Raw genomic sequence first — 13,017 nt, forward strand, 5'->3', positions numbered from 1 at the left:
AACAATGCTTGTTTTCTCTGAAGAGAAGTGAATGTTCTAGACAGTGAAGCACATTTCAATGGCTTACTAACAAACTGCTCTAAAAAGAAATATTAATCAAAATAAAGAAAAAAAATGTTTTCCTCTTTGTATTCATGACAATATGCAATTGAATACCTGCAGTATGAGAGAACAAATACAGTAGCACAAAGGAAGCACCATCTAAAGCTCTAAAGTAGATAACAGGAATTTTTGCAGTATTGTTATCCTCACTTCAATCTTCTAAAATTATGAAAGCTAAACTAATATATTGCAGTCTAAAATATTTTTCTGGTAAATTAAAGTAAGTATCAAATATGTCAAAAAATTTTTAAATCCTAAACAGTTTTGGCAGTCCATCAACCGGTTGTCCAAATACCTAAACTGTCACGATTATAGTCCCCACTCCTTAAGGGTGCTCCAGCCCTTTCACTTTAGACTTAATTCTGTGCACCTGATACCTATTCCCAGCCCACCTTAAAAGCCAGGCGCTGATGCTCATCCTGGCTCTGCATCTGGTTTCCGCACCGTGCAAGTCCTGGACCTGGAAGCGCCTGGTCCCGTTAAGGTTTTAACCTCTGTTCCTGTTCCTGTTCCTAGTCCGCCGGTTCCTGTTTTTAATTCCGTGTTTGGATGGATCACCTGGCTATGGACTTATTCTTGTGTATTTGGATTCCCTCAATGGATTACTTTTGGATTGTTTGCCTCGGCTACACCTCCCCCGTGCACCAGCGCACTTTGGACACGCCCCCCTGTTTTCAGCCCCGTATTCCTGCATGATGTTTTCCTAGTGTTTCCCCCCTTCTTCGGATTGTGTCGTCCGCATAGGGTCCGGAAATAACTGTTCGTTACATAAATATTGGAATTTAAACATTAACACATGATGCTGTACCTACAGGTCTAAGGATGCTACTGTGTTCTTTACTGTGGTGGCTTTTCCCATTGTTACAGTAAAACAGGTAAACTAGGCTAATGTGAATTTTGAGACCTTTGCTTCATATTAAATTCAATATGGAGCTTGATACACGTATGATCATTAAAATCAAAATAACAGAATTAAAAAAATACAATACAATTGTTCATCATCTCAAGACTGTACCTAGGTCTTGATTGTGCCTAGTTTTTGAGAATGTGTATTCTCACAGAGTGAGGGTACTGTATCATAGCACAGAGGTGGAAAAGCACTGAGATCAATCATTGGCACATGTACAGTTCAACATCTTTAAGCCACAAAGCAACACACAATGGTAAGGTTTTTAATAGGATTTTTCATGGGGATATTGTTTCAGAAGTGGCACACTGCAGACACCACCCCTGTCCCTTTCCTTTGACAAAGAAACATAAAACACATGAAGCTTAAAAACTGACATACCCAGAGAGCAAAAGTTTTCCAAGCAGCCTGAGATCTGCAGCACAGTCATCAGATAAACAGTTCTTCTCAAACCATGTCTGAAAAAAACAAAACATAAGTTTTAACAGAAACCACCAGTTTACAGTTACATACAGTAACCATTGCAATAGCTCCCATAACTGTAAAGTTCAAGGGGTCAGGGAAGGTGAATGGGTTTTCACAGTTTTATCACATACATAAATTCATTTAATTGAGATTTGATGGCCACACATTACAGTAAAATGTTCTAGTATCAAATGGTATCAAATCATCTAAATGGGAAGTTTTTCAGAACAGTTCCAAGTAAGTGTATAACTAGCTGCACAGAGGCTGTAAATGAAATATCTGTCAGCACAAATATACAATATTATTAAGCATGAGACCAATGAACAAACATGACTGTTTAATTCAACTTAAAAATAATCCAAATAGGATGGGTGAGCCCATTAGCAGTACAGTATCTAACACTACAAAGAGAAACTTTTCTGATTATCAAATATAGCACTATTCACGTTCATTCTCAAAGCTGTTCAATTTTATTCAATCACTGAACAGAAGTATACACAACATCATACTTTATGCATAAGTTGTTTTCAAAGCATTAAATATAGTATAAAACAAGAAAAGCCTGTGTAAACTAAGCGAGTGTGTTTTTGTTTAATCAAAAATGATTCATGACTTCATATACCTTTTGCACAGTGGAAACGCAATCACCCTTGACATTTTCCAGTAAATTTATATTATGTAATGTGGCACAGCACATTTTGACAGTTTGCTTACTGTCTTGTAAAATGTAGCTACTTGTTCCACAGTTTTCAAAGAATATATTGAAAAACAGTATTAATGAGAATAACAGGTAAAATCCTCTGCAGCTCTGTACATTAAAATATAGTCTATTTAGTACTAGGGAACCAGCCCCAAATGTTAGACTGAACATAAGATCCATTGTTTCCAAATACAATTATCAATGTTATAACATTCATTAACATTACTTATAAACCTGTTACAATTTTATAAGATGTGTTGGCGCTAAACAGAACATTTTTACAGCATATGCTATACTACAGATATAAGCATTTTCCATGTGAAAAATATTAAATAAGATCAGATATAAAAAATCGAATTATAGTAAGCATCAGACTTAGCACCTTATAACTACAACAAATTCACTGTTATTACCAGAACACTAATATTTTTGTAGCATAGTTTTTTTGCTGCCTAACATTTGTCATTCACAGGATTGATCTGCAGGGGTCTACTGTGGAAGTCTCCGGCATTATCATAGCAAACACTACAAGCTGTACATCTGTGATACATGTGTAGAACATTAGTGCAGATGTTTTCTTGTGGGATTCTGTGCCATTGTTATTGTAGAGCCTATAAAAGCATTATATTACTGTCTTTGAGTGACACATCTTCCCAGTTCATTCCAGTTCAAGTCAGTTGAGCTGGGCATCCTTGGTGTAAGTGTCACATTCTCATCTTGCAAGAAAGCTATTGTTAAACGAGCAGCTGTCTTGCTAGCATGTGCCTACAGAAAGGGCAGCAAGTGAGGGCTAGGATTTGAATCAATGACTTTCATCAATCTTTCCAAGTGGAGTTCTCTAGGAACCAGATACTCCTGGTCAGTCCATCACACTTGGGCCTCCCAAATTAATAAGATGTCATGAATCATGGTCTCCAAGAATATGGACTATCATTGATGAACTCTCTTTGAATGAAACATTTAGTAAGTTTATGAATTGTTGAATGTGAACACCTGTCTCCATCATAAAGATGGCAAGAAGGCACCGTTTTCTTGATATACAGGGCACAATGATTCCTTACTGTATTTTTCTTTGTTGATAAAAACAAAGTTTGAAAATCGCCTCCTTACTGTCACATACAGTTCTATCTGGGCCCTATGCGAACGACACGATCCAGAATAGTGAAGACACAAGGGGAAAAACAGTCATGCAGGAAAAGGGTCTGGAGACGGGGGGCGTGTCCATGCAGTGCAGGTGTCCAGGGGAAGTGAATCCAGGCGAACAATCCATGTAGGAAATCCAAACGTGAAATCAAAAACAAGGGCTTAAGTACATAGCCAGGTGATCCATCCGGTGGGGGGGGAACAGGAACCGGGTCGGAACCAGCGAGGGGAACTAAGAACTAGGAACTAGCAACTTGGAAGATAAAAGCATAACGGAGCCAGACGGAGCCAGACGCAGCAAGACCCCGGGCTCTCACGATGTGGAAATTAATGAGGAACCAGGAGTAAGGTCCGCGTCTGGCTTTTAAGGGGGAGCCGGATTAGGGACCAGGTGCAGACAATGGGGCATAGGAACAAGGAAGGGCTGGAGCGCCCTTAAGAGGAGGGTTAGAGATCGTGACACTTACCTGAACACAATCAACCCTCAGAACCTGAGTGTATTACTTCAGACATAACTTATTAACAGTTTAATTAGAATTATACTCAACCCTTACCTCCTCAAGGCCAATACAATTTGTACAATAGAAGGGGTTGAACATCTTTCTAACGTCCTTGTAATACTAAGGCCTAAACAAATATTCACAAATGTGGCTACATATTTGAAACCTCAATTCAATCTAAGGAAAAGTCTTGACATACTTAATGTCAGTTAATTACACCAAAAGACAAGTTCAATATAAATTCTAGGGACTTTAAGAGCATTTCAATTTTACTGTACAGGGAATGGACATTCAGAGGCATCTAAGGTTGATTTTATTCTTACTGGCTATATGTCTAAAAATAGACATTCACTGTGGGTTTTTAAGAATAACTGCATACAATGACATTGAAATCATTTCTGAAATTAAGTTGATTTGTCACATATACAGTAATAAACGGTTATGACTATGTATTGTTAGCCTATTAAATTAATAATGTACAGTTTTAAAGCTTGGTTCTTCCTAATTGCTGTTCATTCTTGTTACTGAAGGACCTTGTGGATGATACAGTAGTGTATTCAACATCAATGCTGTAAAGCTGTAAAGATGTTGTCAGTTTACTTTCTCTTAAGCTTGATGTTTAATCACCAGTTACAGAATGGCCTTAACAGTCCTTGATCATTAAAGATATTTTATATTATATTCAACAGCTGATTACATGATTATTTGACGGCTCGTTTAATTTGAAGCAGCTTGATAATGAGAGATAAGCATTGCAACATTCCACAATGTCTGCTGACACAGAAACAAACAATAACTGCTGTAAATGTTTGATAAATTCACATGCTTTTCACAAGAAAGGTCTATTTCCAATTCACACAAACTGCCACAATAAATTTACAATGTAAAACCGGCAATGAGGTTTAAAGTTTCCACTAAGACAACTGAATACTGAAACAATGAAATTCCAGTGTAGTCTATCCAGTGTAGTCCAGCAGCCATATCACCCTGCAACTCACAACTAGAAACTCACTGAAGCTAAGCAATTTCTATCTAAAAACAAATGGTATCAAAGGAACATGCATATGACCCAAAAAAGACAGCTGAAAGACAAAAAATCTATTCTATCAAACAATGAATAAGCTATTCCTCTGAGATCTTGGATCAATCTTTTTCTATACACAGTATCAATTATGATTAATCATAAATTATATTGAAATATTTTACTGTAGTATTATTCTTTCCAGATATTAATTTTATGATTCCATTCATTGTACTGAGCTTGTATGCTAAACATCACCCTGCAACTCACAACTGGCAACCCATGGAGCTAAGCAGGTGTGAGCCTGGTCAGTACCTGGATGAGAGACCTCCTGGGAAAAACTAAGGTTGCTGCTGGAAGATGTGTTAGTGGGGCCAGCAGGGGGTGCTCACCCTGCAGTCCATGTGGGTCCTAATGCCCTACTATAGTGATGAGGACACTATACTGTAAACAGGTGCTGTCCTTTGAATGAGATGTAAAACTAGTCATTAAAAATTCCTCTTGTGTGGTTGTTAATGTAAGAGACCACCCCCTTCTGTATTTAATTTTTTTTCTGACCCAACAGACTTGCACCTGTCACTTTTCTGACATATTCCTGAGTGTGTATGTGTATTTTATCATATTATCACTTTTTTGACTGTTTCACAACCTTTGTGACAATTTAACCATTTCCTGTTACTTGGTTCTCTGAACAAGATAAATTTCTAGACTGACTAAAACTTGAAGAGCATTATTCTGGATGAGGAACTTTCTATGGCAGTTTTGGGACATGGACTGGCTGACAAAAATGATACTAGTGAAACAAAAACCAGGACTGGAACACAGACATGAGAACTAATAGGAACACAGTACTATTCCCCGTTATTAATACTGCTGTCTTTCCATAAACTATGGCCATCTTCCACAAACATCCAGCATCCGACTGTGTTACTACAGTATATACAGTACATTTAGTAAATAATATATACATTTGCTAATATTTAACAATAACACAATGGTATTGGATTCAGGGAAATTTTACTTATTGAGTATGTCCACAATATGTCCACTGTAAAAATAATTCTGGAAAATATGCTGTGAGGATTACAACTGGATTAAAAATCATTCATTAACAAATTGTCTTAGAGGTCTACAGTACCATACCATACTTAGCTTTTTAAATCTAAGAAGATCAGGCTACAAGGTGATAACTGTCTGTACAGTAAGTGATGAATTTAGTCTCCAGAAAAACAAATACCTACAGTATATGGCGGCATAATGCACTGGCATTAAGTGATAAAGGCGTCAGCTAATCCTTCAGGAGAGAAAGGATTCAGGAGAGAGGAAGAAAGGTTATGGAAAGGAGATATAAGGGGTGGGAGCTATCCAAATAAATTCATCATCCTTCAAAATTCCATAGATGAAAAGAAAACAAATCCACTAAGCAAATGGAAAACCGAAACCACTTTGTTCGGCGTTCGAAGATTTGCATTCCCGGCACCAGGGCCTTGATCACCGACCTCGTAATCTTGGGTGACTTTCAGATCAGTTTTACTGATGTTATTTCTGTACTAGATGGTAAAGTGACTCTGTCCAACAACTCCAAAGTTATATGAGCCACATTTCCAATTTTAATATCTCAACACAGCACTTAAAATATTATTCATGGCATAGCCAATGGTGTAAGGATTATACCACTATGCTTGCTAATCTGTTAATGTATTTGATTGTTCATTTTATAAAATATTAACAGCTATATACAACATGTACTTTTTATGATTTCTTATGATTATTAGTGTGACCTAATCTTGAATTTTAAGTACACATCTGTTCCTGTTTTAAAACTGAATGATTGTTCTACAATGGTTTACATTTTGATTACTTTTAACTGATAGCTGTAACTGTGCCCCAAAGTTTTAAACAAGACACAAATATAATTGTTGGTTTGAGTGGGCATCTTACTCATTGCACAAACTGCTAAAGAACAAGCAGAGGTTAATTCCTTGCTGTAAAGAAAGAAAAACACAACAGCCATAACATTGAGATACTCTACAACAATTTTGTAGAAGGAGAACATAAAGCATTTTAAATAAATTCAGAACATACTTTGCTCTTTAGTTACTAATTTCCCATGTGTCTTGGGTTCTATCATAGATTAAAAAGGAGCACTTGATGAAGGCTTCACAGCTGAAGTTTTTTTCCTCTTTCTAGTTTTTAGCATACCATAAACCTATACTTGTTCCTTAATAGCTGTTGCAGCTCCACATTTGAGCCTTACACAAGTTATTTTAAGTGCGCATTATTATTGGCCTATTTGAGTGCAACTCAGAAAGAGACACATTCAACACTTTTAAGACGATTCTATCTAATAATCATTGTAATTTATTGATTTATTTAGCTTAAGTAGCTCTAAAGGATTAAGGAAGACATACATTTCTCCTTTCTTGTGAAGAAGCAACAACCAGCAACTGATGCATACTCAAATTAACACCCAACTTCTGATTTGTACCAGGCTTATCTCTGAAATGTTTAAGTGAAATATTGAGTTTCCTTAGTGATTATTTTAAAATATTACTGAAAGCAAAATATTAAAACAGGTTCTTTATTTATTTTTTTGTCCTATAGAACCAACTGTACATTTGTGCCTATGAGTGCATTTAAAGCAACACAAGTATTCAACAATACGCAGACAAGGACATATCTTGTTATGTTTCCTTCCTGTAAAAGAATACATAATAAATTCAGAATATGCCCTTAAAAGCTGAGGCATAGTCAGAATATTAGCTATTGGAAATGTGCTCCACTAATTGCAGTGCAAAATTGAGAAAATTATCAGGGACCACTGCATGTGAATAAATATCATTATTATCATAATTCATTTTGGCAATTGAAATAAAAGAACTAGATCACAAACAGTTTTAATATATGTTTAATGTATAACAGAGATTAGGTTTAGCTTCTGTTTTTGTAGCACCATTCTTCCCTGCTAAACATTTTGTGCTATTTATACTGTATGTTAGCTGATGTCATACACCATAGCATTGTGAACATGTATTTGCCCTACAAAGAGTTTTTGTTCAGAGTGTACTCCATTGAGAAATATTTGCTGTTTCCCCCATCATGATCTCCAAACTTTTCACCCTTATTGTGGTATAACTGTAGTATTGTTGCTGCTGAGAACTCAATTCCCTTGGTTTAAGATGGCATTTTTGAAATACAAGCACAACTCTGTTTCACCTAGGCACTATCATGACATTCACTTCAGCTCAAATAGAAATAAAGTTTACTTTCCTGTGAGATATACTGCCTTCTAGCGCTAGTGTAATGGTTGCCGGGAGAGGCTCCCATGGAAACAGTATGTCATGAAAAGACCCTATGTGAGGCGGCAAATCCGGAAAGGAATAGAGAATGGATTTGAGGGAAGACATACAAGGTTTTTTGGTGCTCACAGTGATAATAGGGAATATCGTGCAGAAGTAAAGGGTAGGTATCCATTGATCCATCTGAAGACAAATCAGGAACCGACACACGGAAAAACAAGGACCAGGAATACGGGGCTTCATCCCGGGCCCAAGGCTCAGAAGGTCAGTGTGACTACTACTGGCCTGTGCCCTCAAACTTCTCCGTGAAGACTGGTGATAGGTGGGCCATGAGACAACCATTTTCCAAAGTTGAGCCCCGAAGGCTGGGGGAAGAAAACTTAAATAAGCGACTTAAACAACACACCAGGAAGTAATAATTAAAAGGACTATCTAGAGAGGATTGGAGCACACTCTGGAGGAGGGGATGTTGACCATGACAACTATAGCTCAATGATAATCCAAAACTACAGCAAAGAACTGACGTGATACTCACTTTGCCCCCTAGGTCAAGCCAGCACCAAACTCCTCGGTGCTAGAGGTCAACCACATTCCCTTACCAGATGCAAGCAGATCCCAATGTTTTATGTGAAGTATATGATCCCAATGCGAGAATGAACAGAAGAATTACTTTACCCTCCACTAGTGTCACAGATATAGTGAAATGCACAGTAATTACACAGTCCTGTATTAATCAGTTATGTCAAGTAGTTTGTACAGGGAGTGGTGTAATACCACCTAAAAGTCACAGGAAGCAAACAATATTACTTTCAGAACTGCCACATGTAAAGCAATACAGATGGAGTGACAGCAACTGATTAGTATGTTTTCACCAAACTTAATTAAATTCGTCACAGCTAGCACTCCCGCAGAGAGGGGGGTTGTACTCGTTAATGTCTTAGCACAAAGCAGAAACTTCTTGTATTTTCCGATGACATACAAGTGGAAAGATTACAGATTTTAATCGTCTTTTTTCTGAACCAGGGATCATCTGATCATGTTTCTCTATAACAATAATAAAAAACTTTATTTTACATATCACCTTTAAAAGTGGCATCTCAAAACAATACAGTAGATGTAAACCACAGATTACAAAGTAAATACCCAGACAAACGCAAACGCGTTTTTAATAAGATCCTTTTATTCGTTCATAATCCGACGATCTCAGGAAGACTAATGGGGGTCTGGCTTTTTTTCTGGAAAACCATAACTCTGGTCTTGTCCAGATTGACTGTCAGCGCTCAGGTCTGACAGTGCTGCTCCAGCAGCGCCAGGTTCTGCAGAAGCCTCTGTTCTGTGGGCGACAGCAGGACCAGTTCGTCTGCAAAGAGCAGGAACTCGATTTCTGTAATTAATGCAGATCAGTAAATCAAGGGACAAAACAGTTATTGTGCCCGGCTCCTCAATGGGCTTTGACGTGCTAATGCGTTGGTTTAACAGTCCGGGTGTGGCAATGTTTTTTATTATTGTTATAGAGAAACATGATCAGATTTTCCCCGGTTCAGAAAAAAAGATCTAAAGTACTGTACTGTATACTAGTTTGTCACTCTTCTCATCCCCTCTTTGCTAAATGGCTTTTGAATAGAGTCACATGAAGACAGAGGTGAAACAGCCCTACACAGCCCTTTCACAGTACACTAATATAATTATATATTATTAATTTCTTGAGATACGCGATTCTTTTAACACAGTCTTTGCTGTGCTCTAGAGGATCCTTGTGATATTTCGAGCTCTGGTGGAATGATAAGTGTCGCAGTTTCAATAATTTTCGTAGTTAGAAATTATGGAACACTTTGTTAAAAGCAGGGGAGTTTTTATGTCCGTTGCAGTTTTTTTGCAACATGAATATAATTATGTCGTTATTAATTTATTTAGATACGCGATTCCATATTATATTCCCTTTTAATCAAATTCTAAAAGTATGCTTGTTGACTCCGGTATCACGTTAGTTAAAGACTTCGATGCTTAAAATGTTTAGGGAGAAATGGAATACTGGTGTGTATGTGTAAAGTACCGAGACCAGCCATATACTGTATGTTTAAGTTCCAAAATTAATATCGTTTATGGCCTTCACACGCGTTGCAGTATGCTCCTATTCTTTTTATGCTTAGGCACTAAGATTTCCTTCAGTGGTAAAATTCCATATAAATATTCAATACTTAAACGGGCACAGTTAAGACATTAAATATACATATACATACTGTATACAGTACAGTTTGCATACGGTAATATGTTTATGTTCCTAAATCAATCTCTTTTATGAGCATGTGAAAGGCATGGTGAATCGATTCTCAAAAATTACTTTACTTTGCATGATTGGAAACAAATGTGTGATTGCGAAATGCTGTGGTGTTACTTTTACAAAGACGGTCAATGAAAAAAAGAATGTGGACCAGGGCAATACTTTGAGTTTACACTTACAGCTTGTCCAAGGTCATTCATTATTAATACTATTAGTAATATATTTGTTAAAGACTTTGATGGTGACAGCCCAAACATGAGAGGTTGAGCTTAATTAGCTCCACCTTGCGGAAATTCCGGATACTATTATTTTGCTTGCGGTATAATAGGAGAATTTACGGTAACTAGCGGTAGACTGCATACAGCGCACCAGAAAATAATGCGGTATCGCCCGCGCATTTTGAATGGCTGCATCTGTACTTTATCTGTAACACTACCAAGAAATCATGAAGCTCACATCATGGACAGTTTGACAATGAAACCTGAAACAATCTATCCCTTCCAGTATAAACAAAGAATTGCGTCTTTTAGCTACAGGGATCTAACAGCATCTGGAAGGCATATAGAAGCAGTATCTCTTAGCTAATGTTTCATCCCCATGCTGCAGAAGAACCAGGCCAGAAGTCCTGTATAAATTATATTCTGTCTTGATCTACATAGTTAAATGTTTAAGTGTTTCTATTTTAAGCCATCTTATCTGTTGTATATATGCACAACTAGACAGTTAAATTAATGTGACATCTGTAGCAAACAAAATCTGCCAATGTTCAGACTTTGACTTCAATTGTTTATGTAACTATCTCAGCTTTGCATTGTAGAAAACAAGACTGGGAGAAAGGCTGTGATTTGTCTCTAACATACACATTCTGATTTTCAAAAATATTAAAATATGGTGCTTTATGCGTCAGAAGAGTTATTAGTTTAAAGCAATGTTCAAAAGCAACAAATCCTTAAAGCATCTATATTTGGCAGATCACTTAAACCCACAATAAGGAATTATCCCTCAATTGCAGTCTGACTTTCCAGGGTGTGGTCAGCAGTGACTCAGAGCCAAGAGTGTCCTTATATCTAGATGACTTTTTATTGCATACCTCTGACTCCAACATTTCTTTTTTTCTCATAGGTTATGGACCCCCTTATCAGGTTTGGTAGTGTGTCTGGTTTGGTAGTGGTGTAAAATAAATCTTCACAAAAGTAAATATTTCTCAGTAACTCTGCAAGAAAGATATAATTCAAAACTTCACATCTAACAGATCTCCAGTAATAATGATTGACATTTTATTATGTGTATGCAATTATAATTTAAATATTCAAGTATAGTACAAAGAAAAACAATAGTGTCATGGATGTCGGAAAAGGCAAGCCGTGGAATGACAAGGAGAGCAATAAAGATCCTATGTGTGGCGGTAAAAGGGGCAACAGGGGAGTTAGTCCAGGCTCAGGGGGTCAGATGATGTCGGTAAGAAACCTATGCCCACAGGCTACGGACAGGAATGAGCTGGTGCTAGGCGGGTCTCAGGACATCCATACCCTCAATGCTGAGCGAGGACCAGAGCAGCCACAGGAAGTAAATAGACTACCCAACAAGACACACCAGAAAGACATGAATAATGAAAGGGAACTAGGAACAGGACAGAAGTAGAGCGCCCTCAAGGTGTACCGGCATGACAGTACAACCCCCCACCCCCCCTTCAAGGGCAGCTCCTGACGCCAAAAAAAAGAGCTGCACAGCACTGGGGGGAGGAAAAACCTCATTTAACTGAAAGGAAACCTCCGGGAGTCCACGGCGGACAGCAACCCCCTCCTCCAAGGTAAAAAACTTTTATTGAGTAGAGAAGGGGGGGCAGACTGGGCTCCAGGGGAGCAAGACAAAAAACCAGACCAAACATGTAAAAAATCATGAACAACGAAAATAAAACCTGATGGAACAGGGGAACAAACACATAAGGGCATCGAAGCCCAGACCAGAGGGCATGGGAGCCTGGGACAGAGAGACTGGCGGGCATGGGAGCCCGGGACAGACAAAACACATTAAAACAAATCACACACAACAAAAATAAACCCTGACAGAACAGGGGAACAAACAACACATAAAAGAAATAACCAACAACAGATAGGAGAGCAGGGGGCATGGAAGCCCAAAAATTCCAAAAGCCAGGAAACAATTTTTTTTTAAAAAGCTGCTTGTGGGGCCTAGGGTAGGCTCAGGATTCTGTCATGGATGTCAGAAAGGCAGGCCATGGAATGACAAGGAGAGCAGTAAAGACCCAATGCGCAGCGGTAAAAAGGGCAACACGGGGGTTAGCCCAGGCCCAGGGGGTCGGACGATGTCAGTAAGAAACCTATGCCCTCAGGCCACGGACAGAAACGACCTGGTGCTAGGCAGGTCTCAGGACATCTGTACCCTTAATACAGAGCGAGGAACAGAGCAGACACAGGAAGTATATAGACTACAAGATTTTGCTTGTTGAGCTACTGTATCAATGGAGCAACCTACTATAAGCAGTGCACAAACTGAGGGAAAACAGAGGGAGAAGGTAGGGCAGGGGGATGTCAAAACCCTTGTTAAAAGTAGCATTCCCCTTGTCAACAAAAAGTGC

At 38.2% G+C, this 13,017-nt stretch overlaps 1 protein-coding gene across 1 annotated transcript in view; it reads right to left on the minus strand.

The window, feature by feature from the left end:
* Positions 1 to 13,017, minus strand: part of itga9 (integrin, alpha 9) — a 140,293-nt gene that overhangs the window by 50,042 nt on the left and 77,234 nt on the right. Inside the window, exon 17 of the mRNA XM_006635723.3 lies at positions 1,391 to 1,467. Coding sequence (XP_006635786.2) covers positions 1,391 to 1,467 — 77 coding nt within the window. The remainder of the gene's footprint in view (positions 1 to 1,390; positions 1,468 to 13,017) is intronic.

Source organism: Lepisosteus oculatus, chromosome 10 (assembly GCF_040954835.1).
Source record: "Lepisosteus oculatus isolate fLepOcu1 chromosome 10, fLepOcu1.hap2, whole genome shotgun sequence".
In the NCBI taxonomy this organism is placed as follows: domain Eukaryota; kingdom Metazoa; phylum Chordata; class Actinopteri; order Semionotiformes; family Lepisosteidae; genus Lepisosteus; species Lepisosteus oculatus.